Here is a 27,487-nt window from a genome sequence, read left to right on the forward strand (position 1 = left end):
GACATTTTTGTTTTTTTTTTAATTGCATTACAGAAAATAAAGAACTTTATCACAATATTCTAATTTTCTGAGACAGTCCTGTATATAGTGTCACCAACCGGCTGTCACAATGGACTGCATTCACGCTGGAGGCCCTCCTACTCTTCCCCCAATTTCCCAAAGAGCAGCTTTATATAGCCTTGAGAGTTAGGCTGTACCAAAACCAGGTGTGTTAACTGTTCTGCATTTCCCACAGAACAGATCGAGGAATAATAAACATGAACTCTAAATATTCAACATAAATTCAATAACATAAAGATAATTATTATGTCACGAAAACTACTATACGGCTACACATTTTACTACGCACACATTTACCACCACCCCCACTTGTTGTTTCCACGGGGACTTTTAGCCACGGACCTTGGGAGTTGGAGACAGGAGAGAACAGGTAAGTGTTTTATCAGGCGGTTATTTCATTAATGCATTAGCGTTAACCAATTGGTATGAACTGCCAGTGATGTTGTTACTTTATCATTTCAGCCACCGAGAAATCGCTGCATTCAGTACTCAACCATTGCTTCTAGGGGCACGGCCCATCTAACAGGCTGGCGTGGAGAATACCCATCCAAATCGAAATTGTCTCGACATAAACCATCCAATAAAAGGTTTTTACACCTAACGTGCTTGTGTCCTTATTAGACAAATTAATATACTCAACTGCATAACATGAACAAATGTATATGGGTCGTGAGCTATACCAACGTAACGGAGACTGAGACCAGACAGCTACTGGGACCACCTTCGTTACAATGGCGCTCCTGCAAAAAACATGAGCCACTCGGCAACAAGAAAACGCATTAATCATTGAAAACAAAAAGCCTGACGCTGCAAAAACTCTGATCCGGGTCTTAAACTGCTGATATAACAGCTATAGATTATAACTCTGCACATTTTGAAACAGGGGAGATGGCATCCCCCCTCAAATATTAAGTTATTATCAATATTTAGAATGATAATGGCAATGATAATAACAACAATAATAATGAAACACACGCTTGTTAAAAAAATGAAATCAACTTTATTCAAACTTCTTTGTACAAAATACAAACAAAAAACCAACAAAGTCCATAAAGTGATAAACAGGAAATGTTTGTTTACATGCGACAGGTGTCATGAAATGCCTCCAGGGTCCTAAAGTCCCGCCATGTCGGAGGAAGTCCGTCCTGCAGGAAACGACCACAGCGTTGACACGAAGACTGGAAGAGCTTAATGTAGCTCCGTAACCAGGTCTGAGAGAGACAGGTGGAGAGAGAGACAGGAAGAGTTTAGTGTATCTCTGTAACCAGGTCTGAGAGAGAGAGACAGGTGGTGAGGGAGACATGGAGAGCTTAATGTATCTCTATAACCAGGTCTGAGAGAGAGACAGGTGGAGAGAGAGACAGGGAGAGTTTAGTGTATCTCTGTAACCAGGTCTGAGAGAGAGACAGGTGGAGAGAGAGACAGGAAGAGTTTAATGTATCTCTGTAACCAGGTCTGAGAGAGAGACAGGTGGAGAGAGAGAGACAGGAAGAGTTTAATGTAGCTCCGTAACCAGGTCTGAGAGAGAGAGAGGTGGAGAGGGAGACAGGAAGAGTTTAATGTAGCTCCGTAACCAGGTCTGAGAGAGAGACAGGTGGAGAGGGAGACAGGAAGAGTTTAATGTATCTCTGTAACCAGGTCTGAGAGAGAGACAGGTGGAGAGAGAGACAGGAAGAGTTTAATGTATCTCTGTAACCAGGTCTGAGAGAGAGACAGGTGGAGAGGGAGACAGGAAGAGTTTAGTGTATCTCTGTAACCAGGTCTGAGAGAGAGACAGGTGGAGAGAGAGACAGGAAGAGTTTAGTGTATCTCTGTAACCAGGTCTGAGAGAGAGACAGGTGGAGAGGGAGACAGGAAGTTAGTGTCTCACCATAAAGGACCGTACTACGACGTCTGGCATCTGGGGCAGCTGGTAGTGCAGCAGGGCGGTGGTGGCATGGTCCGTTACCTAGCAACAACACAACTAATCAGAGCGCTGCACACTGAGCTCAGGTGTGCAGGGGTTTGGGGAGGACAGGTGAGTCTTACCTTCTGGAACACCTGGTACTGAGATTTGGTCCAGATGTCCAGCTGAGGGAGACAGACAGACGGGTTACCATGGAGACAGACAGACATCAGGAGTCACCTGTCAGGTGAGTTTGACCTCTGACCTTTCCGTCCTCGTTGTGAATATTCTCGTTGAAACCTCGAACGACGGTTCTGTCAATGAACAGTGAACGCATCACCACGATCGCCTTCAACACCTTCCCCAGGGTCACCTGGGAGGGAGACAGGTGAGAGGATGAGAGGGTGAGACAGGGAGACACCTGTGGTCTGTCTCAACCTCAGAGTCTTGTGATTTATTGTCTGAGTAAACTCCAGATGAGTTTATGTCTCAGTCTGTAGTTTCACGTCTTCTTCATCACATGATGTCACTCAGTAACTTTTGGTCCTTCAGAATAAAACAGACGAAGCATCGTCTGTTTTAGGGCGGGGCTACCTGTGATTGACAGGTCGCCACCGGTCGTCCGTGTTTTAGTCTTTAACTTTAACTCTGTCAGTTTGTCTAAATGCGTTTTATTTAATCACCAGCAGTACAGCAGAGGTCCCGTTGGGTCTGAAAAGCTCGATGGTCATATCAGGAAACATCCTGCCAATCCGAGAGATGACATCATCCACATACCTGAACACAGAACAGAGTATTATAGGTCTATAACAGCAGGTATTACAGCTCTATTACAGCAGGTATTACAGCTCTATAACAGCAGATATTACAGCTCTATAACAGCAGATATTACAGCGCTATTACAGCAGATATTACAGCGCTATTACAGCAGGTATTACAGCTCTATAACAGCAGGTATTACAGCTCTATAACAGCAGGTATTACAGCTCTATTACAGCAGGTATTACAGCTCTATAACAGCAGGTGTTACAGCTCTATTACAGCAGGTGTTACAGCTCTATTACAGCAGGTGTTACAGCAGGTATTACAGCAGGTATTACAGGTCTATAACAGCAGGTATTACAGCTCTATAACAGCAGGTATTACAGCTCTATTACAGCAGGTATTACAGCTCTATAACAGCAGGTATTACAGCTCTATTACAGCAGGTGTTACAGCAGGTATTACAGCACTATAACAGCAGATATCACAGCACTATAACAGCAGATATCACAGCACTATAACAGCAGATATTACAGGTCTATAACAGCATGTATTACAGCTATATTACAGCAAGTATTACAGGTCTATAACAGCAGGTATTACAGGTCTATAACAGCAGGTATTACAGCTCTATAACAGCAGATATCACAGCACTATAACAGCAGGTATCACAGCTCTATAACAGCAGGTATCACAGCTCTATAACAGCAGGTATCACAGCTCTATAACAGCAGGTATCACAGCACTATAACAGCAGGTATCACAGCTCTATAACAGCAGATATCACAGCTCTATAACAGCAGATATCACAGCTCAATTACAGCAGGTATTACAGGTCTATAACAGCAGGTATTACAGGTCTATAACAGCAGATATCACAGCTCTATTACAGCAGGTATTACAGGTCTATAACAGCAGGTATTACAGGTCTATAACTGCAGGTATCACAACTCTATTACAGCAGGTATTACAGCTCTATTACAGCAGGTATTACAGGTCTATAACAGCAGGTATTACAGGTCTATAACAGCAGGTATTACAGCACCATAACAGCAGGTATTACAGCACCATAACAGCAGGTATTACAGGTCTATAACAGCAGGTATTACAGGTCTATAACAGCAGGTATTACAGCACTATAACAGCAGGTATTACAGCTCTATAACAGCAGATATTACAGCACTATAACAGCAGATATCACAGCACTATAACATCAGATATTACAGGTCTATAACTGCAGGTATTACAGCACTATAACAGCAGGTATTACAGCTCTATAACAGCAGGTATCACAGCACTATAACAGCAGGTATCACAGCACTATTACAGCAGGTATTACAGGTCTATAACAGCAGGTATTACAGGTCTATAACAGCAGGTATTACAGGTCTATAACAGCATGTATTACGTCTATAACAGCAGGTATTACAGGTCTATAACAGCAGGTATTACAGGTCTATAACAGCATGTATTACAGCTATATTACAGGTCTATAACAGCAGATATCACAGCACTATAACAGCAGGTATCACAGCTCTATAACAGCAGATATCACAGCTCTATAACAGCAGATATCACAGCTCTATAACAGCAGATATCACAGCTCTATTACAGCAGGTATTACAGGTCTATAACTGCAGGTATCACAACTCTATTACAGCAGGTATCACAGCTCTATTACAGCAGGTATTACAGGTCTATAACAGCAGGTATTACAGGTCTATAACAGCAGGTATTACAGGTCTATAACAGCAGGTATTACAGCACCATAACAGCAGGTATGACAGCACCATAACAGCAGATATTACAGCTCTATTACAGCAGGTATTACAGCGCTATAACTGCAGGTATTACAGCTCTATAACATCAGGTATCACAGCACTATAACAGCAGATATTACAGCTCTATAACAGCAGGTATTACAGCTCTATTACAGCAGGTATTACAGGTCTATAACAGCAGGTATTACAGGTCTATTACAGCAGGTATTACAGCTCTATAACAGCAGGTATTACAGCTCTATTACAGCAGGTATTACAGCTCTATTACAGCAGGTATTACAGCTCTATAACAGCAGGTATTACAGCTCTATTACAGCAGGTGTTACAGCAGGTATTACAGCAGGTGTTACAGCAGGTATTACAGCACTATAACAGCAGATATCACAGCACTATAACATCAGATATTACAGGTATATAACAGCATGTATTACAGCTATATTACAGCAAGTATTACAGGTCTATAACAGCAGGTATTACAGGTCTATAACAGCAGGTATTACAGGTCTATAACAGCATGTATTACAGCTATATTACAGCTCTATAACAGCAGATATCACAGCACTATAACAGCAGGTATCACAGCTCTATAACAGCAGGTATCACAGCTCTATAACAGCAGGTATCACAGCTCTATAACAGCAGGTATCACAGCTCTATAACAGCAGGTATCACAGCTCTATAACAGCAGGTATCACAGCACTATAACAGCAGGTATCACAGGTCTATAACAGCAGGTATCACAGGTCTATAACAGCAGGTATTACAGGTCTATAACAGCAGGTATTACAGGTCTATAACAGCAGGTATTACAGGTCTATAACAGCAGGTATTACAGCACCATAACAGCAGGTATTACAGGTCTATAACAGCAGGTATTACAGGTCTATAACAGCAGGTATTACAGGTCTATAACAGCAGGTATTACAGCACTATAACAGCAGGTATTACAGCTCTATAACAGCAGATATTACAGCACTATAACAGCAGATATCACAGCACTATAACATCAGATATTACAGGTCTATAACAGCAGGTATTACAGCACTATAACAGCAGGTATTACAGCTCTATAACAGCAGGTATCACAGCACTATAACAGCAGGTATCACAGCTCTATTACAGCAGGTATCACAGCTCTATTACAGCAGGTATTACAGCTCTATTACAGCAGGTATTACAGGTCTATAACAGCAGGTATTACAGGTCTATAACAGCAGGTATTACAGGTCTATAACAGCAGGTATTACAGGTCTATAACAGCATGTATTACAGGTCTATAACAGCAGATATCACAGCACTATAACAGCAGGTATCACAGCTCTATAACAGCAGGTATCTCTATAACAGCAGGTATCACAGCTCTATAACAGCAGGTATCACAGCTCTATAACAGCAGATATCACAGCTCTATTACAGCAGGTATTACAGGTCTATAACAGCAGGTATTACAGGTCTATAACTGCAGGTATCACAACTCTATTACAGCAGGTATCACAGCTCTATTACAGCAGGTATTACAGGTCTATAACAGCAGGTATTACAGGTCTATAACAGCAGGTATTACAGCACAATAACAGCAGGTATGACAGCACCATAACAGCAGATATTACAGCTCTATTACAGCAGGTATTACAGCGCTATAACTGCAGGTATTACAGCTCTATAACATCAGGTATCACAGCACTATAACAGCAGATATTACAGCTCTATAACAGCAGGTATTACAGCTCTATAACAGCAGGTATTACAGCTCTATAACAGCAGGTATTACAGCTCTATTACAGCAGGTGTTACAGCAGGTATTACAGCTCTATTACAGCAAGTATTACAGGTCTATTACAGCAGGTATTACAGCTCTATTACAGCAGGTGTTACAGCAGGTATTACAGCTCTATAACAGCAGGTATTACAGGTCTATAACAGCAGGTATTACAGGTCTATAACAGCAGGTATTACAGCTATATTACAGGTCTATAACAGCAGATATCACAGCACTATAACAGCAGGTATCACAGCTCTATAACAGCAGGTATCACAGCACTATAACAGCAGGTATCACTATAACAGCAGGTATCGCAGCACTATAATAGCAGGTATCACAGCACTATAACAGCAGGTATCACTATAACAGCAGGTATCACAGCACTATAACAGCAGGTATCACAGCTCTATAACAGCAGGTATCACAGCTCTATAACAGCAGGTATCGCAGCTCTATAACAGCCGTTATTGTAGCTCTACAACAGCGTTATTATAGCTCTATAACCACAGTTATTATAGCTCTATAACCACAGTTATTACAGCTCTATAACAGCCGTTATTGTAGCTCTATAACCACAGTTATTGTAGCTCTATAACAGCAGGTATTGCAGCTCTATAACAGCACCATAACCGTAGTATTACAGCTCTATAACAGTAGGCATTATTAGATAGTGCAGTACTTACTGAGGAGGAAGGACCAGAGTACTGGGTTGGACTTTGGGTCGTCTCTTGGCTGAAGCTCCCATCTGATTGGCCGATCTTTTGAGTGACTGCTGATTCAACAAACTGGAGGCCAAACCAGCGTGGTACTGCAACTACGCACACACACATTTTACATTGACTTATTAGGTAAATTATCATTGCCATGTGCAATATTCACTTTTACAACTTTTCGTCAACCACTTTGTAGCCTACTTATATTACTTTTATTCAATTTAACTGTTGTATACTCGACACTTTACTTCATATTTTCTGTTGCTGTAACAAGGTGCATTTCTGATTCTACCTTGTTGGACCACTTGTAGGCTTGCAGCAGCTGAGAGTAAAGCGGGGTTTTGTCCTGAACTGGATCCAGACTGAGCAGCCCGCTGTTGTGGAGAGGGTGAGACTCTGAGGGACGACCCACCAGACCGCTGAGACGCTCCAACTCACTGACAGACAGACAGGTGGAGAGAGACAGCGTATTTATGGTGAGACAACAACTGCGTGTGTTTGCTTTATAATATATCTAAATGTGAACACAGTCTGGTGGGACTATGACCCTATACTTTATACTATCTAAAATCAATATAGATTTAAATGTAGTCTGATGGGACTACGAGCCGCAGTATTCTTAAATCGGCAGAAATGTGGCTGCAGTCTGGTGTGGGGAACTCACTTCAGGTCTCTGTTGACTGCCTGCAGGTTGTCCTGGAACTCGGCTATAAACTGCTTCTCGCGACCCTCCAGGGTCTCCCGGTTCTTCATGCCATCCTTCAGAGACTCGAACACGCGGCTCACGCTGGAGCGGAGCGCCTGGATGCCGTTGATGGCGTGAGAGAAAGCGTCCAGATTCACCCCGACATTCACCACGTCCGCCATCTTCTCTGTTTGTCTGCTGCTGCTGGCGCTTACCTATGACGTCACAAGGACTTCGTTTCGATATTATTATAAAAACTTATAAACCAAATGTTCCATGTAAAACATTAACACGTGTTTTATTTCATTGTCTTTAAGGTTATTTTCTTTGATCATGTTGATCATTTAATGTGTTTATATTCGCTTTTTTTCAATATTCATATTCATAAATCATATTCTGTATTTCTAACAATAAAACTTTTAGCAAACATGTGTGACATATTAACAGCTGATCAAGGAAATACATTTGAAATATACAATATATATATACATTTATATTAAATGTACATAATATCTATTTATATACATAATATATATTTAAGTATTAAAATACACAACTTCCACAGTCTCTCTCACACACACACACTCACACACACACACACACACGCACACACGCACACACACACACACAGCCAGAGTTAATTGTTTTTTGTGCTGTTTTTAAATCACATTATTGCGGAACGCTTTGACACTATTGTCCTTGTTACACTCGTTTCAATAAAGCATGAGAGCGAGACAGGCAGACAGACAGACAGACAGGTAGAGAAAGACAGACAGGTAGATAGAGACAGATGGAGGTGGAGTTTAGAGTTTAGGGCGGAGAGAAAGAGTCCGTTGAGCTGTGAGAGGTTTATCTTCAGCAGAGAAAAGAAGAAGAAGAGGGGGAGGAAGGAAGAGCAAGAGAAGAAGCAAAAGATACAGAAGAAGAAGCAAAAGAAGAAGAAGAAGCAAAAGAAGAAGAAGCAAAAAAAGAAGAAGAAGCAGACAGAGGAGTACAGAGAAGAAGACATAAGGACATTGAGTTTTTTATCGTCCGTTTAATCAGCTTATCAAGAATCAACCTGAAGACAAAGACACAACTAACAGGTGAGAAACACTGAGAGACAGACAGGTACAGAGACAGACAGGAGACACCACTCACAGGTGAGAAACACTGAGAGACAGACAGGTACAGAGACAGACATGTAGAGACAGACAGGAGACACCACTAACAGGTGAGGAACAAAGAGAGACAGAAAGGTAGAGACAGACAGGTAAAGAGACAGACAGGAAACACAACTAATAGGTGAGAAACACTGAGAGACAGACAGGTACAGAAACAGACATGTAGAGACAGACAGGAGACACAACTAACAGGTGAGAAACACTGAGAGACAGACGAGTACAGAGACAGACATGTAGAGACAGACAGGAGACACCACTAACAGGTGAGAAACACTGAGAGACGGACAGGTACAGAGACAGACATGTAGAGAAAGACAGGAGACACCACTAACAGGTGAGAAACACTGTGAGACAGACAGGTACATAGACAGACATGTAGAGACAGACAGGAGACACCACTAACAGGTGAGAAACACTGAGAGACAGACAGGTACAGAGACAGACAGGATACACAACTAACAGGTGAGAAACACTGTGAGACAGACAGGTACATAGACAGACATGTAGAGACAGACAGGAGACACCACTAACAGGTGAGAAACAAAGAGAGACAGACAGGTACAGAGACAGACAGGAGACACAATTAATAGGTGAGAAACACTGAGAGACAGACAGGTACAGAGACAGACATGTGAAGTTATTCTGTATTTATGTGCAGTCTGTGTTTTAATAAAGAAAAGAAACAAGAAGTCTCTGAGTCTTAAATTAATTATTTTACAGCAGTCAGACACAAACAGAGGGGGGGGCAGAGAGAGAGACGGGGGAGAGAGAGAGAGAGAGACAAGGGGGCAGAGAGAGAGACGGGGAGAGAGAGAGAGACAGGGGGGGCAGAGAGAAAGACGGGGAGAGAGAGAGAGAGAGAGAGATGGGGGGGTGCAGAGGGGGAAGAGAGAGAGACGGGGGGGAGGGGCAGAGGGGGAAGAGAGAGAGACAGGGGGGAAGAGAGAGAGACGGGGGCAGGGAGAGACAGACAGGTAGAACTCATGCTTGTAAAACATACAAATTATAACTTCAGCAGGAGGAAGATCATGTGATCAAAAGCTCCAGAACAGAGACTAAAAGATCTTTAACATCAGTAAATATTACATTATTGTATTATAATTATTGATGCAGTGTTGAAGCTGGTGAAGCTTATTTACTTAAATATGTAATAATACTTCATTATTTATATTATATGTTGTATTAATAATCTGTAAAGTAAAAAGTAATTTAGCTGGTTTCTGTTGTTGTGCCAGGCCGAGGGGGGGGTGGGCGGAGCCTCTTCAGGACTCAGGTGTAAACCTTCACCCGGTTACCATGGCCACCACAAGATGACCAGCTGTAACTATGACAACGGCCCGTTTGAAGAAGAGCGAGCAGAACTCAACCTGTGGATTAAAACTGTGATGTGACCTCCCGAGGAACTTCCTATCTGACTGTCAGTCCGCCATGCCCGTCCCCCTCCCTCACCTCACCACCCTCCTCCCCCTCCTCCCCCTCTTCCTGCTGCCGGCGGTGGCCTGGTGTCAGGCTGGCGGTCAGTTTGACTTGTGTCGGTCTCTGCGGGGCTCGGAGGCGGGGCCGGGCTGGGAGCTGTACCCCTGTCAGCCTCCACCTGCCAACATGAAGGAGGTGATGCAGATCAGAGTCGACCCCCCCGGCATCACCTGTGGAAACCCTCCGGAGAGATTCTGCACACTGGTCAGTCACACACACACACCTGAACACACAGCTGTACACACCTGAACGCAAGATGATTAAAAGCAGTAATAACAGTGAATAAAGCAGTTTGAGGTTAAACATCAGTTTCTCCTGCACGCTGTTCGGCTGTCGCTAACGTTTGTTCAGCTTCTCTGAGAACTTAAGATCCAGACGTCCGAGGACTAAAATCCTTCATCCTTCAAATATAGAGTTAAAAACACCAGGATGTAGAAAGTGTCTTTAAACTGGATAAAAAGTCAGTTTATGAAGCTTCTGGCTACAAACACAACACTGACGCTGCTCAAAGGGGAGACGACGCCATGGCAGGAGAGAGGAAACGTTACCTTCAGGGACATTACACATGTCTCTGTCTCACTACATATACAACACAGGACTGATGACACCATGACAGGAGAGAGGAAACGTTACCTTCAGGAACATTACACATTTCCCTGTCTCACTACATATGCAACACAGGACTGATGACACCATGACAGGAGAGAGAGGAAACGTTACCTTCAGGAACATTACACATGTCTCTGTCTCACTACATATACAACACAGGACTGATGACACCATGAAAGGAGAGAGAGGAAACGCTACCTTCAGGAACATTACACATTTCTCTGTCTCACTTTTCAGCCATCCCTGTGGAGGTTGGGGGCATTGAACCTGAGTGGGCGATGTTCAAAACCTCTATTGCCGAAGCTGCGGTGATGAGCTGTGGTCTCAAGGTCTTAGGTGCCTCAAGGGGCGGTAACCCTCGAACACCGTGGTGGACCCCGGTGGTCAGGGAAGCCGTCCGACTGAAGAAGGAGTCCTTCCGGGTTATGTTATCCGGGAGGACTCCGGAAACAGTTGCAGGGTATCGAAGGACTAGAAGGGCGGCAGCTTCTGCCGTGTCAGAGGCAAAGCAGCGGGTGTGGGAGAAGTTCGGAGAAGCTATGGAGAAGGACTTTCGGTCGGCACCAAGGTGCTTCTGGAAAACCATCCGGCACCTCAGGAGGGGGAAGCGAGGAACCATCCAAGCTGTGTACAGCAAGGGTGGGACCCTGCTGACTTCAACTGAGAAGGTTATCGGCCGCTGGAAGGAGCACTTTGAGGAACTCCTGAATCCGACTAACACGCCTTCTATGGTTGAGGCAGAGCTGGAAGCTGATGGGGGATCATCGTCAATTTCCCTGATGGAAGTCACTGAGGTAGTCAAACAACTCCACAGTGGCAAAGCCGCAGGGGTTGATGAGATCCGTCCAGAAATGCTGAAGGCTTTGGGTGTTGAGGGGCTGTCTTGGTTGACACGCCTCGTCAACATTGCGTGGAAGTCTGGGACAGGGCCTAGGGGTTGGCAGACTGGGGGGGTGGTTCCCCTATTTAAAAAGGGGGACCAGAGAGTGTGTGCCAACTACAGGGGTATCACACTTCTCAGCCTCCCTGGTAAAGTCTACTCCAAGGTACTGGAAAGGAGGGTTCGGCCGGTAGTCGAACCTCTGATTGAAGAGGAACAATGCGGATTCCGTCCTGGTCGTGGAACAACAGACCAACTCTTTACTCTTGCAAGGATCCTGGAGGGGGCCTGGGAGTACGCCCATCCGGTCTACATGTGTTTTGTGGATCTGGAGAAGGCGTATGACCGGGTCCCCCGGGTGATACTGTGGGAGGTGCTGCGGGAGTATGGGGTGAGGGGGTCACTTTTGAGGGCCATCCAATCCCTGTACGCCCAAAGCGAGAGTTGTGTCCGGATACTCGGCAGTAAGTCGGACTCGCATCCCGTGAATGTTAGCCTCCGCCAGGGCTGCGCTTTATCACCAATCCTGTTCGTGATTTTCATGGATAGGATATCGAGGCGTAGTCGTGGAGGAGAGGGGTTGCAGTTCGGTGACCTGAGGATCTCATCGCTGCTCTTTGCAGATGATGTGGTCCTTATGGCATCATCGGTCTGTGACCTTCAACAGTCACTGGATCGGTTCGCAGCCGAGTGTGAAGCGGTTGGGATGAGGATCAGCACCTCCAAATCTGAGGCCATGGTTCTCAGCAGGAAACCGGTGGATTGCCTACTCCAGGTAGGGAATGAGCCATTACCCCAAGTGAAGGAGTTCAAGTACCTCGGGGTCTTGTTCGTGAGTGAGGGGACAATGGAGCGAGAGATTGGCCGGGGAATCGGAGCAGCGGGGGCGGTATTACAGTCACTTTACCGCACCGTTGTGACGAAAAGAGAGCTGAGCCAGAAGGCAAAGCTCTCAATATACCGGTCGATCTTCGTTCCTACCCTCACCTATGGTCATGAAGGCTGGGTCATGACCGAAAGAACGAGATCACGGGTACAAGCGGCCGAAATGGGTTTTCTCAGACGGGTAGCTGGCGTCTCCCTTAGAGATAGGGTGAGAAGCTCAGCCATCCGTGAGAGACTCGGAGTAGAGCCGCTGCTCCTTTACGTTGAAAGGAGCCAGTTGAGGTGGTTCGGGCATCTAGTAAGGATGCCACCTGGGCGCCTCCCTAGGGAGGTGTTCCAGGCACGTCCAGCTGGGAGGAGACCCCGGGGAAGAACAAGGACTCGGTGGAGAGATTATATCTCCTCACTGGCCTGGGAACGCCTCAGGATCCCCCAGTCGGACCTGGAGGATGTGGCCCGGAGAAGGGAAGATTGGGGTTCCTTGCTGGAGCTGCTGCCCCCGTGACCCGATCCCGGATAAGCGGTAGACGATGGATGGATGGACTACATATACAACACAGGACTGATGACATCATGACAGGAGAGAGAGGAAACGTTACCTTCAGGAACATTACACATTTCTCTGTATCACTACATATACAACACAGGACTGATGACACCATGACAGGAGAGAGGAAACGTTACCTTCAGGAACATTACACATTTCTCTGTCTCACTACATATACAACACAGGACTGATGACACCATGACAGGAGAGAGGAAACGTTACCTCCAGGAACATTACACATTTCTCTGTCTCACTACATATGCAACACAGGACTGATGACACCATGACAGGAGAGAGAGGAAACGTTACCTTCAGGGACATTACACATTTCTCTGTCTCACTACATATACAACACAGGACTGATGACACCATGACAGGAGAGAGAGGAAACGTTACCTTCAGGAACATTACACATTTCTCTGTATCACTACATATACAACACAGGACTGATGACACCATGACAGGAGAGAGAGGAAACGCTACCTTCAGGAACATTACACATTTCTCTGTCTCACTACATATGCAACACAGGACTGATGACACCATGACAGGAGAGAGAGGAAACGTTACCTTCAGGGACATTACACATTTCTCTGTCTCACTACATATACAACACAGGACTGATGACACCATGACAGGAGAGAGAGGAAACGTTACCTTCAGGAACATTACACATTTCTCTGTATCACTACATATACAACACAGGACTGATGACACCATGACAGGAGAGAGAGGAAACGCTACCTTCAGGAACATTACACATTTCTCTGTCTCACTACATATACAACACAGGACTGATGACACCATGACAGGAGAGAGGAAACGTTACCTTCAGGGACATTACACATTTCTCTGTCTCACTACATATACAACACAGGACTGATAACACCATGACAGGAGAGAGAGGAAACGTTACCTTCAGGGACATTACACATTTCTCTGTCTCATTACATATACAACACAGGACTGATGACACCATGACAGGAGAGAGAGGAAACGTTACCTTCAGGAACATTACACATTTCTCAACTCACTAAAGGGAAAGTGGTTTTACACTTTAATGTGAAAATGTTTAATATTATTTGTTTGATTCAGAAAACTACCCTGGCTGTATATTAACAGGCCCTTGGCTCTTCTCTCTGTACTGAGACAGACTGAAGATGCAGTGACTCACTATCGCCTCTACAGGAACATGTAGTTTTAAACCAGGACGAGCGGCGCTAGCTGTTAGCATGCTAACTTCAAATCAATTCAAATGTATTTATATAGCCCAATATCACAAATGACACATTATTCTCAGTGTTTACAGTATGTACATACGACCCCCTCTGTCCTCAGACCCTCACACCACACAAGGAAAAGCTTCCTAAAAGAAACCAACAATTAAAGTGGGAAAAAGTGGAAGAAACTTCAGAGAGAGACTGAGGAGGGATCCCTCTCCCAGGACGCACTGACTGTGATAGATGACGTGTGTACAGAATAAACAACATAGTAAAAATACAAAATCCATGTGACAGAACTGATGGTGTGATCAAATTTATGAAATCCCACCGTCACATTTTTATATATACTGTATATATATATACAGTATATATATATTGTATATATACATATATATATAGATGTATATATAAATATATATATATATAGATATATAATATAATATATAGAATATATAGAAGATATATATATAATATATATATATACATATATATATATATATATATATATATATATATATATAGATATATATATATATATATATATATATATATATATATATATATATATATATATATATATATATATATATATATATATATATATATATATATACTATATATACATATATATATATATATATATATATATATACATATATACATATATATATATATATATATATATACATATATATATATATATATACATACATATATATATATATATATACATATATATATATATATATATATATATATATATATATATAGTATATATACAGTATATACAGCATATATATACAGTATATATATATACGGTATATTCTGCTGATAATGTTAGCTCGTGTTCACCTTTAAAGGAAAGATGATCTCCAACTCGTCTCAGCTTTTAAATGTCAGCTGTGATTTTGTTTCTCGGAGGTCAGCATGTGTTGTCTTATTTCAGAGCGGTGATTAATATTCACACAGAAAGATGAAGTTATTCCTCTCATGGGTCCTGCTGGTTGTCTAATTGTTCCTTCGGGAAGCTCCAGTCTGAATTATTGATAAATGTAACAGAAAAATGTTTGTTAATAATTGATCAGTTAGAAACAAGACAGAAAATAACCATGAAACCTATTTCATAAATATAATTAAAAGCACTTTGTTTTAAGTTTAAAGTCAGTGTTAATCTGTTAAAAGTGTATAAATAAATAACTCCTGGTTAATCAGGACGTGACTGAACATAATACATGTAAAGTATTCAAACACAATCAGATCCATACTTACTCAGTGTGTTGATATAACAACAGCAACGCAATAAAAGTATGTTTATTATATTATAAATATATTTATAATGCGTTATAGAGATGGCCCCGCCCCCTGCTCCCGGGCGCTGTACAGTCTGAACTCACTGTGTGTGTGTGTGTGTGTGTGTGTGTGTGTGTGTCTGTGTATTCAACTGGTGGACTATTTTATACTTGTGACGTCAGAACACGGCGTTGGGTGTTTCCGGTAGCGGCAGTGTAAACATCGGTGGTCGACATACTAAATCATGATTTATTAAATACTGCGATCATTGTGTCATAAATAACACATCATTTTACACCACAAATAGCATTTACTAGCATCAGTACAATCATGTTTATCATTTCGTAGGCCCTTTAAAAGAGGATTCAAAACCCTCCATTTCTATTTTAAAAGTTATATAAACATAAACGTATTTAGCGCATAAAGTTATATATAAACGTGTTTAGAGTATAAAGTTATATAGAAACGTGTTTAGAGTATAATCTACAGTGGTTAGGGGTTGTTGCAGTGTGACAGTTGGCGGCTGCGGTTGAAGATAAAGGTTTAACCTCTAACGCAGATCAGATTAACTTCTCAGTTAATCCTTCACACAGTGCGCAGGATGTTTGGGGGACACTCAGTAAACTACTGAAATCAATAACTGAGCACAGATATTTAACATTTATAGCAGATATAACTCACAGGTTTTATAAGATCACTGACTGTGTGTACATGGACAAAAAATTCAATCTGCTCTTCAACAAACAATATTCCTACTCATCTATTTACACGGCTACTGAACATTAATATTCCCGTTAACTCCCATTAACGTAAGACGCCCCCGTGACGTACGTCCTGCACGCTTTAAATAACATTTCCTCCTTTTAAATTATTATTTTTATTTATAAAGCCGAATATCACTAATTACATATTAACCTAAGGAGGCTTTACAGACTGTACAGCGTACAACTCCCTCTGTCCTTAAAGCCTTGCAGAGGAGAAACAAAGCCTCCCAAAAAACCCTCAATAACAGGGGAATGTTGTCTCAGTGAGAAACCGAGGAGGATCCTCCCCCAGGACAGACTGTAGTAGATGTGCACAGAATAAACTACATAAAAAATACAACAGAGACAACAATGGTACATGATTAAATCAAATAATAGATCAAGATACAGTAAAATATGTTTATAAAGGTATCTATAACTGCACAATACGTTAAACAGCGTTAGCAGCACAAATATAATCATAAAGAACGTTTCTTTCCTCAGAACTTCTGGTGAATGTGTAGTTTGTTCCAGTTTCACACAGCTGTGTGAGCTGTTTAATATAATCACACGTCTGAAGATACTACATTCAACATTATTAGGTTATTGAAATCAATAATAAATAACAAATTATATTTAAAAATATATATTTTAGCACTTTGAAATAAAATGACACCTGCCCTCGTTTGTTTGTTCTTTTGTTCTTTGTTTATTTGTTTGTTTGTTGTTGTCATGCAGGAGAACCCGTACCTGTGCAGCGATGAGTGCGACGCCTCCAGCCCCGACCTGTCTCACCCCCCTCAGTTGATGGGCGACAGGGAGCGGGGGGGGCTCATCACCTACTGGCAGACAGTCACATGGTCTAGGTTTCCTGAGCCCCTATTGGCCAACATCACTCTGTCGTGGAACAAGAGTCTGGAGGTGGTGGATGACATCGTGGTCACCTTCGAGTACGGTCGACCAACCAGCATGGTGCTGGAGAAATCTATGGACAAAGGTGATTGGTCCGTGAGGGGATGTGCGGGGGGGTCAGCCAATCAAACTCCATCCCGGTTCCATTGTAGCGAGCGGATATCCGGCACAGACTTCCTGTTCCCTGCGCCGCTCATTGTTTACGGTCCTATTAGCAACTCCAGGAGTTGAGAGACGACATCGACACAAGAAGCCAGTTTACACTCAGCCAACAGTTTATTTTGATGCTAATAAAAAGTTAATCATCGTCAGACAAGAGCCGATGGGTTCCGCCTCTCTGTTTACCTGCAAGCAACCAAAGCCTGCTCAAACGTGATTGGTCAATAGTCCTCGGACTACAAACGGAAACATGATTCAGCAGCACAGGGCTGCACTAGGACATGCAGTTGCAGTCCATTAATGTTACGTGAGAAAAAAAGACAAAACAAAACAGTATGGAATATAAACAGCAGCAACAAAAATAATCTGTGCAGATAATACGGCCGGTGTTTGTGTTTCAGGTGTGACGTGGCAGCCGTATCAGTACTACGCTGACGACTGTCTGGAGGCATTCGGGATGTCTCCTAAACGGGTCTCTGATTTAGCGCCGAGTAATTTAACCCGGGTCATCTGTACCGAGCAGTACTCGCGCTGGGTCGGAGCAAAGGTGAGTACACTAAAGATGCACAGTGTACAGCGAGGTGTGTACACAGGTGTAAACTATACATACCTGAGTTTATATTGTTATATTTAAATACTTCGACACTCATCACAGGGTGCATGTTGAGTCAAGTAAGCAGAGAAATGTAAACTAATAAATAAGAATATACAGTTAAATAGTTAGCTAACTAAAATTGATGAATGGTTAAAACAGCTAAATGTCCAGATTCTGCCACTAGTAGTACAAACTCCACCAAACCAACCTGAAGGTTGACAGTTTAGCTGCAGAGCTATTGGTTCATAATATTAATATTTATATATGAGCTATATAACAGTCTGTGTTCGACCAATAGGAGGAGAGGGTTGTGGTGTTTGAGGTGCGCGCTCGGTTCGGGGTGTTTGCAGGTCCAAAGTTGATCAACATGGACGCCCTGTACACCCGGATGGAGACCATGAAGGGTCTGAGAGACTTCTTCACCTTCACCAACCTCCGCCTGCGACTCCTCCGACCGGCGCTGGGAGGAACCTACGTCCAGAGAGACAACCTGCTCAAATACTTCTACGCTATTTCTAACATTGATGTACCTGCCAGGTACGCCCATTAACGAGCAGCTACACCCACTAATGAGCAGCTACACCCACTAACCAGCAGCTACGGCACTAACGAATGACCTGTAATGTAACGAGCAGCTTCGCCCACTAAAAAGCAGCTACACCCATTAACCAGCAGCTTTGTTTGAGGAATGTAATGTAAAGCAGAACTTGTGTGTGCTTGTGTGTTTCCTGCAGGTGTAAGTGTAATCTGCATGCGTCTCAGTGTGTGTTACGTGATGCAACGCTGCAGTGTGAATGCGACCACAACACAAGTGGACAGGACTGTCAGCGCTGCAGCCGAGGGTTCGAATCCCGCAGCTGGAGACCGGGATCATACCTGCCGTTGCCGAAAGGCACTGCCAACACCTGTACGTACCTGAACACACACCGCCAACACCCGTACGTACCTGAACACACCGCCAACACCTGTACGTACCTGAACACACCCAACACCTGTACATACCTGAACACCGCCAACACCTGTATGTACCGGAACACACCCAACACCTGTATGTACCTGAACACCCGTATGTATTTCTGTTGTATATTATTCAGGTGAAGCAGCAGAAACGGCAGCCAGTGAGTACTGTTTACCTATTTACCTGTCTGTCTGCTCACCTGTGTGTTTCATTTCATTCCCTCCCCCATCTCTGCTTTCTGGTCAGTTTTGCATCATGGAAAGTACAACTCTTACATATTATTATTTCTTAATTAAACATTCACCTTTCACTGCAACACTAAAGGAAAATTATAAATATAGCCTATCCCTAAACCTTTCACCACATGGGATTAAAAAAAAAACCAAGATTAATAAACAACACAACTTCAACATACATAAATACAATAACAATACAGTAAAATAAAATAAAATACAAAAATATATTATAATAAATATTATTATCTGTTTACCAGGTGAGTTTCAATGTGCTATTTTATATATATATATTTATATCAGGTGGAGTTAAAATTAACGTCAACACTGATTAGTTGTATTACATCATCACATACTCGCTCTGATTGGTCTATCATATGAATGGGTCAGTTAAATATCAGAGTGCATTCTGAGAGGAAGGTCTCAACGTTAATCTGATAACACTAACAGATGGTGTGTGTTTAATCTGTGTCAGTCTGTTTAACCTGCAGGTCACTTAGTCTTAAATCACTATAGAGCCTTTAGACAACAGAGTAATGAGTGCTTCAGAAAACTTTAAAAGCATGATCCCTTTTGTTTTTAGATCCTACAAGATGCAACAGTGATCCAAGTAATAATAGAGTAGGCAATAGAAGAAATAGAAGAATCTGTAACTGAGCTGAATCCACATGACTCTGGAGAAATACAAAGTCTCTATTTAGAAAGTTGATATTGAGCTTCTTAAGCATCTGAAAGTTCATCTTCTTTCTGTAAAAAAATAAAATAATAAATGTGTGAAAATGTGGAAATGTGGATTTGCTCAGCAGTTTGTGGATTTGGTTACAGAAACATTTGAGAGCTTTGAGTCCAGTAAAGCTCTCTGCAGATCAGAACTTACTGTTGAACTACTGATGGCAGCAGTGGGCTCCAAAATAAATTAAGTATGTAAGTTTCTACACACAGGTGTAAATGATGAGTTTACTACAAAAAATATAGATTGTGTTTGGACTGTATGAGTTTCTGGGGGTTTGGGAGGGGGTTCAAGAGGAACAGGTACAGGAGGATGTTAAAAAAAAAAAATAATAATAATAATTATGTTCTTTGTATGTTGCACTTACATTGGTTTGGCTATTTGTAGCTAACGGTTGAATTCGTATTCTATTGTTTCTGTATGTTCTGCACTTAAGAAGTTAAAGTTCATGCAAGATTCTTGCTGTTCGGAGTTGTATCCTCATGATTGTTTGCACTTATTGTCGATTTGGAGAAAAGCGTCAGCTAAATTAACTGTAATGTGATGCAACGTTCAGGATGAGGTTCAGAAGAGGGTGCAGCTAACAAGATATCGCGGTTAATGTCATAGAGTAGTAGTTTTACTGCTGTATGATACCTAATGGTTAATAATACAGTATAAATGAAGAAAACAACTTCTCAAGTACTGTACTCATTTACCTCCAGGCTGTTTTCTGTTCAGAACGAGGTAACTACGCTGCTAAAAAGCGTTCTGTCTGATTGTGACCTTACACAATCCAACAAGAACTTTAAAAAAAATCTGGCTGACTTGTTTATAATGAATTCTTATTGAAGACATATCATTTATATTGGAGTCTGCTGCTGGACCGAGGGTCTGGGTGAGGTTTCTGGGATTCCTCATTTCCCTCTATTCATATTTCAGTCAAATGAAAAGCGTGCAGTGTTTTATTGTCTGCAGAGAGTTCAGTCAGTATCTGTCAAGAACAGAAAGCTGAGATTCACTAAAGAGACGTAACTCTTCTTCTCTGACAGCGGCTGGTGACTCTAACTCAGCAGCAACTGATAGACCGTCTGATGGAGTGACTGACACGACTACTAGTCCCACCCCTACTGATAGTACTACCACTGACAGTATTATAACTACTGACACTACTACGACTGGCGCTACTGTACCTGATGCTACTACCCCTCCTGAGAGTTTTACCACTACTGACCTTACTACAACTACAGACAGTTTTACAACTATATTTATGTATACATTTACTTCTGATGCAGCTTCTACAAGCATAGTGAGTCCAACTGTCACAATTACAGCCAGTACTTCTACTTCCACTGACACATGGAGTACTGCAGAAACAAGTACTAGCAGTTATACTATCACTGACACATGGAGTATTGCAGAAACAAGTACGAGCGGTGATACTACCACTGAAACATGGAGTACTGCAGAAACAGGTACTAGTAGTGATACTACCACTGACACATGGAGTACTGCAGAAACAAGTACTAGCAGTTATACTATTACTGGCACGTGGAGTACTGCAGAAACAAGTACTAATAGGGACACTACTACTGATACATTGAGTGCTGCAGAAACAAGTACTAGCGGTGATACTACCACTGACACATGGAGTACTGCAGAAACAAGTACTAGTAGTGATACTACCACTGACACATGGAGTATTGCAGAAACAGGTACTAGTAGTGATACTACTACTGACACATGGAGTACTGCCGAAACAAGTACTAGCAGTTATACTATTACTGACACATGGAGTACTGCAGAAACAAGTACTAGTTGTGATACTACCACTGTGTTTGACACGGACAGTGTTCTTACTATCACGACTGATACGATTCCCACAACTTACTTCATTAGTAGAAGTGATACTGGGGACTTTCCTGAAGTTGGTGTAGCTTCTACTACTGCACCAGTTGACACTGGTACTACAGTTTTTACTACTGTTAGTACTACCGACTCTGATGCGTTTCCAGACTTTAGCAGTACAGCAGGGCCTTCAGCGGACAAAGCTCTGGAGACAGGAGACGCTCTGTACAAAGATCCCACAACTCCCAGTAACAGTATTAGCCCCTCCAGTCCCACCAGTTACACCAGTACCAACAGCCCCACTATCCCAGGCCGCAGTACTGACTCTGAGGTGTCTATTTCTGACCCAGTGACTCCGCCCTCTGACTCCACTTCCTCACCAGACAACACAGACTTCACCCTCTCTGGGATTAGTACTACGTTACCTGGTGATGGGACAACAACATCAACCGGAGCACCATCAACCACAACAACGATAATCCCAGAAATAACCACAGCCAGTGACAAGGCTTCATCTGGAGGTACTGCATCCACTGGGGTGGCTGGAGATGCTCCACCTACTGCACGAGCAGGAGCTGACAAGACTTCTCCTGATGTACCTCCTCCTGATGTTCCTCTTGATGTACCTCCTGATGTACCTCCTCCTGATGTATCATCGTTTGATGTACCTCCTGATGTATCATCGTTTGATGTACCTCCTGATGTACCACCTCCTGATGTACCTCTTGATGTACCTCCTGATGTACCGCCTTCTGATGTACTACTTCCTGATGAACCACCGTCTGATGTACCTCCTGATGTACCATCTCTTGATGTACCTCCTGATGTATCTCCTGATGTACCGCCTTTTGATGTATCTCTTCCGGATGAACGACCGTCTGATGTATCTCCTGATGTACCACCTCCAAAAGTAACATCTGTTGATGTAGCTCCTGATTTACCTCCTGATTTGGCATCTCTTGATGTACCTCCTCTAGATACTCTTTCTCCAAATGTTTCTCCAGAAGCTCCCTCCTCTGGGACTCCAGATATTCCGATAGATGCACCTCCTCCTGATGTACGTCCTGATGTACCATCTCTTGATGTACCTCCTCCGGATGTTCCTTCTCCGAATGTTCCTCCAGATGAGCCCCCCTCTAGGACTCCAGATATTCTGATAGATGCAGCTCCTCCTGATCTACCACCTCCTGATCTACCTTCTCCTGATCTACCTCCTACAGATGTACCTATTCCTGATATACTTCTTCCGGATATTCCTTCAGAAGCGCCCTCCTCTAGGACTCCAGATATTCTGATAGATGTACCTTTTCCGGATGTTCCTTCTGAAGATGTACCTCCTGCAGATGTACCTCCTTCAGATGTACCTCCTGCGGATGTACCTTCAGGTGATGTACCTTCTCCAGACTTACCAACTCCGGATTTACCCCCTCCCGACGCTCCTGTAGATTCCTTGTTGCCTCCCTCTGTAGGAGGAGGGGATGCTGCACTCGAAACAAGCTCCACCACCATAGAACCGTCTGGCCCAGCTGGTGACTTGGCCCGTGTGGACTTCAGCTTCCCTATCCCTGGACCAGATTCTGGACCGTTGCCTGCCGGTGATCCTGGGAACATTACAGATGACTTCCGTGGATCGTTTGATGTACCTGGATCAAATTCAGTCGAATCTGGACTTGATTCTGTCTCAGCAGAACTAGATGCAGAGGAGGTTGGAAAAGGTGGAATGGAATCACCTTCACCTGAAACCCCTCCACCAGATAGTACAAGGCCTGGTCCAGATTATAGACCGGGTTTTCCTCAAGCAGTAGATCTTTCCACAGCTCGGAGGGAAGGAAAGTCTTCTGGAGAGGATTCAGCTGCCGGTGAACCAGTAGGATATTCCGAGTCAGATGAAAAGAAAGACTCTAAACAAGAGAAGACAGGAGAGCAAAAAGAGGACAAAGGTACAAAATGAGCGACACAAATACAGTGTACAATATGTTTAAGAACACTGGCTAAACATTCAGAGATTTACTTTTACATCTTAGTTGAGTTTGAGTTTTTTTCTTGATCTTAGAAAAAGCAGCTTGACAAAAGAGACGTAAGAAAAAGTACAACTTATATGTTGTCTCCAAAGCCTTTAGCAAAATATTGTGGCATTCCTGAGTGTGAATACATGTGGATGATGAATCACCACAAAAGATAACATGACTTCTATATCACTAAAACATTGTCCATTGTGGTAGATTATTGACATGAAGCAGTTATCATGTCAGTGCACATATTTTCATAAAGGAAATCAGGTCCATCACACTCATTAGGCTCTGCGGTCCGTATTTTTATACATATTTCACACTATTCCTTCTCTGTTAACCTGACAGTCACTGAGGCCGAAGAGGAAACAAAAAAGGAAACAAAATATGGAAGGGAGAAAGATAAAAAAGGCAACGAAAAAAAAGGTACAACGCTGGCTTTAGTAACAACAGTACTAGTATTAGTTTATGTATTAGTATAAGTATTAGTATAAGTATTAGTATTAGTGAAAGTATTATTATTAGTATTATTATTATTATTATTAGTCATAGTATTAGTATTAGTCATAGTATTAGTAGTAGTGCTGGTCTAAGTATTAGTGAAAGTATTAGTGATAGCATTAGTGACAGTATTAGCATTAGTATTATTACTAGTATTTGTATTAGTGATATTATTATTATTATTAGTAGTAGTAATAGTATTAGTCATAGTATTAGTACTAGTATTAGTATTATTACAAGTATTTGTATTAGTGATAGTATTATTATTAGTATTAGTATTAGAGATAGTATTAGTATTAGTGCTAGTATTAGTAGTAGTAGTAGTGCCTGTATTAGTATTATTACTAGTATTAGTATCGCGAGTAGTATTACTATTAGTTACAGTATTAGTATTAGTAGTAGCGCTAGTATTAGTATTATTACTAGTATTAGTATTAGTGATAGTATTGGTATTAGTATTAGTATTAATATCGGTAGTAGTATTAGTATTAGTAGTACTAACAGTACTTCTGATACACAGACCTGTTGGTCTAACCCTGTCTCCCACATAATTATGTTATTACATTATTACATTATTTTTGTTATTTTGTTCCATTAACGTTGTACATTTAAACAAAACAAAGCACAAACGCAGAAACCTACTTGGTTATGTTTTGGCATTAGTTTGATTATTGAAGTAATGTACGTAAATTAAAATTAGTGAACGTTGATGACAATATGAAGTGAAAGATAAGGTCAGTAGCTGAGCACTGATTGGTTAGTGCCTGTTGCCATGGTTACAATCCTGGTTCTGTGTCCAAAGCAACCCAGAAGATTCTGATTCCAGGAGGACCAAAGTTCAGTCAGCTGTCCAAAATCGCCTACGTCACCTTCCAGGGTAAGACCACCTCTGACAAAAGGACCTCTCCCCTGTAAACAGACCACTCTCCTCTAAAGAGACCTTTCCTCTTTACTCCACCTGTCTGTCTGACACCTGTCTGTGTGCTGTATGTTTAATTTCCTCCACACTGTGAAGTGGGCGCTGCTGTGTGAGCGTCATCACACTGATCCGATTGGGCAACGATCAGCAACCAGCATCGGAGCACCAAGGCTTCATCTCCAGGTGTGTGTGTGTGTGTGTTTCTCCCTCAGACTGCGAGTGTAACGCTCACTCTAACCGCTGCAGCTACATCGACTTCATCAACGTGGTCACATGTGTGAGCTGCAAACACAACACACGAGGACAGAGCTGCCAGTTCTGCAGACTGGGACACTACAGGAACACCTCACTGCAGCTGGACCACCAGGACGTGTGTGTGGGTCAGTAACACAGAGACACAGAGAGACAGAGAGATACAGAGCGGCACACACAGAAACACACATACAGAGACACAGAGAGACAGACACAGAGACAGACACACAAAGACACAGACAGAGAGAGACAGCGACAGAGACAGCGAGACAGACACAGAGACAGCGACAGAGAGAGAGAGAGAGAGAGACAGCGACAGAGAGACAGCGACAGAGAGACAGAGAGACAGCGACAGAGAGACAGAGAGACAGCGACAGAGAGAGAGAGACAGCGACAGAGAGAGAGAGAGAGAGACAGCGACAGAGAGAGAGAGAGAGAGACAGCGACAGAGAGAGAGAGAGAGAGAGAGAGACAGACAGAGACAGACAGAGAGATACAGAGCGGCACACACAGAAAGACACACAAAGACATAGAGACAGAGAGACAGACAGAGAGAGAGAGAGACAGAGAGAGAGAGAGAGACAGACACAGACACAGACAGAGAGAGAGACAGACAGAGAGGGACAGCGAACAGAGAGGCAGAGAGACAGACACAGAGAGACAGACAGACAGACAGACAGACAGAGGCTTTGTTGGCTTGAATGTTTCAAGAAAGTGTTGTCAAAACAGAAAAATAACAAAGTGCACAGTATTACTGAATATAACCCCACCCCACCCCAGAGTGCGGCTGCGACCTGCAGCGCAGCGTGTCTCCTCACTGCTCAGACTCCGGTCTCTGTCAGTGTCGAGCTGGAGCCACAGGGCGGCGCTGTGACGCCTGCCTACCTGGATACACCTGGAGAGGAGGTGTCTGCACAGGTACACAGAAGCACCTGATGTTAATGTTTAAATAATATAATTTTAAATGTTATTAATAGCCCCCCCCCCTCCCAGTGAACGTGTGTGACGAGGAGCGCTTGATTTGTCAGAATGGAGGAACCTGTGTTGACCTGCAGCGCTGCATCTGTCCAGACAGCTTCACAGGTAAACACTCACCTGGATGATGTCACAGCTCAGGTGTGTGATGATATCACTAATGATGTCGTTTGTGCAGGTGTGTTCTGTGAGAAGAGAGTCTGTCTGAAGAAGGGCGGTTGCCAGGACGACTCTGAGGGCTCCTCCTCCTCTCTGACATCACACCTGTACCTGCTGACCCTTGGCCTGCTCTGCTCCACCCACTGATGACATCACAGAGGGCTGAACATTAATGATGTCATTACACCTGTTATTTCCTTTAACGTATGGATTTATATAAACAGAAACTTCAGATATTAATGTTTTTATTTTTAATTGCAGTTGTATTTTTGTTTTTTGCTTCGTATACCCTCCGTCCCAAAATGTGCTTTTTATCGGTCAGATGAAGACAAACACTTCCTGTCAGGACACGGATGAAGCTTCTGATTGGACAAACACTTCGAATCATCGGTGTGTCTCCTACTCTCTGATTGGCTGAACGTCTCCCCTCAGCCCTGCGTTCTGATTGGTGAAGACTGGTGACATCATACAGACAAACGGTTACCATGGAGTCACACTGAGTTGTTGTGTTTTTTGTACTTTTTTTTTACAGTTTTTTTGTGTGTTTGTTGTGACTGAAAAGGTTAAAACTGTAATTAATGGAGAGGAAATGCATATAAAGATAAAGACGAGGAAACAGCACCACCTGCTGACAAACTGCAGAATAAACAATACAAATGACATGTTTATGATAATTCAGCTGCAGGAAGTAAAATTTTAAATGTTTAAAATAAATATATATCTGATTTAAAGTAATAAAACTCTTCACCTGTATTCTCTTGTTGTCTCCACGAATTAATAAAGATTTAAACTAA

General features: G+C 42.7%; 2 protein-coding genes and 1 long non-coding RNA gene across 18 annotated transcripts; 1 reads left to right on the forward strand and 2 right to left on the reverse strand.

Annotated features, from left to right (window-relative positions):
- Window positions 1-1,040: 1,040 nt before the first annotated feature.
- On the reverse strand, window positions 1,041-8,159 carry med27 (mediator complex subunit 27). 3 transcript variants are annotated; one of them, XM_029439447.1, is made up of 8 exons: window positions 7,628-8,159; window positions 7,256-7,400; window positions 6,934-7,064; window positions 2,629-2,722; window positions 2,211-2,318; window positions 2,089-2,130; window positions 1,931-2,008; window positions 1,041-1,271 (listed from the first exon to the last, which is right to left on the reverse strand). In XM_029439447.1, the coding sequence occupies exons 1-8, from the start codon at window positions 7,828-7,830 to the stop codon at window positions 1,137-1,139; spliced, it is 936 nt and encodes a 311-aa protein (XP_029295307.1). In that variant the 5' UTR covers window positions 7,831-8,159; the 3' UTR covers window positions 1,041-1,136. The 3 variants fall into 3 exon arrangements, with proteins under 3 accessions (XP_029295307.1, XP_029295308.1, XP_029295309.1); XM_029439448.1 differs by lacking the exon at window positions 1,041-1,271 and adding an exon at window positions 1,294-1,639 and having other exon boundaries at window positions 7,628-7,863; XM_029439449.1 differs by lacking the exon at window positions 1,041-1,271 and adding an exon at window positions 1,652-1,883 and having other exon boundaries at window positions 7,628-7,863.
- Window positions 8,160-8,529: 370 nt separating this feature from the next.
- On the forward strand, window positions 8,530-27,487 carry LOC115013273 (netrin-G2-like). Of its 14 annotated transcripts, none has more exons than XM_029439432.1 (14): window positions 8,530-8,733; window positions 10,047-10,491; window positions 17,203-17,461; window positions 17,937-18,082; window positions 18,429-18,667; window positions 18,865-19,097; window positions 19,225-19,248; window positions 21,083-23,818; window positions 24,236-24,313; window positions 25,191-25,265; window positions 25,520-25,687; window positions 26,340-26,477; window positions 26,553-26,642; window positions 26,713-27,487. In XM_029439432.1, the coding sequence occupies exons 2-14, from the start codon at window positions 10,240-10,242 to the stop codon at window positions 26,838-26,840; spliced, it is 4,566 nt and encodes a 1,521-aa protein (XP_029295292.1). In that variant the 5' UTR covers window positions 8,530-8,733; window positions 10,047-10,239; the 3' UTR covers window positions 26,841-27,487. The 14 variants fall into 14 exon arrangements, with proteins under 14 accessions (XP_029295292.1, XP_029295299.1, XP_029295294.1 ...); XM_029439439.1 differs by having other exon boundaries at window positions 22,229-23,818; XM_029439434.1 differs by having other exon boundaries at window positions 18,865-19,037.
- LOC115013276 (uncharacterized) lies at window positions 13,175-15,831 on the reverse strand. The gene is made up of 3 exons (XR_003832784.1): window positions 15,701-15,831; window positions 15,284-15,466; window positions 13,175-13,223 (listed from the first exon to the last, which is right to left on the reverse strand). It is a non-coding gene; the product is annotated as an uncharacterized LOC115013276 (long non-coding RNA).

The sequence above is a fragment of the Cottoperca gobio genome, chromosome 9 (genome assembly GCF_900634415.1).
Source record: "Cottoperca gobio chromosome 9, fCotGob3.1, whole genome shotgun sequence".
In the NCBI taxonomy this organism is placed as follows: domain Eukaryota; kingdom Metazoa; phylum Chordata; class Actinopteri; order Perciformes; family Bovichtidae; genus Cottoperca; species Cottoperca gobio.

What these genes read in the sequence shown, in the direction of transcription:
- med27 (XM_029439447.1), bottom strand. Translation starts at nt 7,830, where the DNA reads ATGGCGGACGTGGTGAATGTCGGGGTGAATCTGGACGCTTTCTCTCAC. An exon ending in ACTCTGGTCCTTCCTCCTCA is followed by an intron (nt 2,723 to 6,933) that starts GTAAGTACTGCA and finishes TTCTGTGTTCAG; the next exon opens with GTATGTGGATGATGTCATCT. An exon ending in AGTACCAGGTGTTCCAGAAG is followed by an intron (nt 2,009 to 2,088) that starts GTAAGACTCACC and finishes TGTTGTTGCTAG; the next exon opens with GTAACGGACCATGCCACCAC.
- LOC115013273 (XM_029439432.1), top strand. Translation starts at nt 10,240, where the DNA reads ATGCCCGTCCCCCTCCCTCACCTCACCACCCTCCTCCCCCTCCTCCCC. An exon ending in TGAACACACCGCCAACACCT is followed by an intron (nt 19,098 to 19,224) that starts GTACGTACCTGA and finishes TATATTATTCAG; the next exon opens with GTGAAGCAGCAGAAACGGCA. An exon ending in AGAGCAAAAAGAGGACAAAG is followed by an intron (nt 23,819 to 24,235) that starts GTACAAAATGAG and finishes TTAACCTGACAG; the next exon opens with TCACTGAGGCCGAAGAGGAA.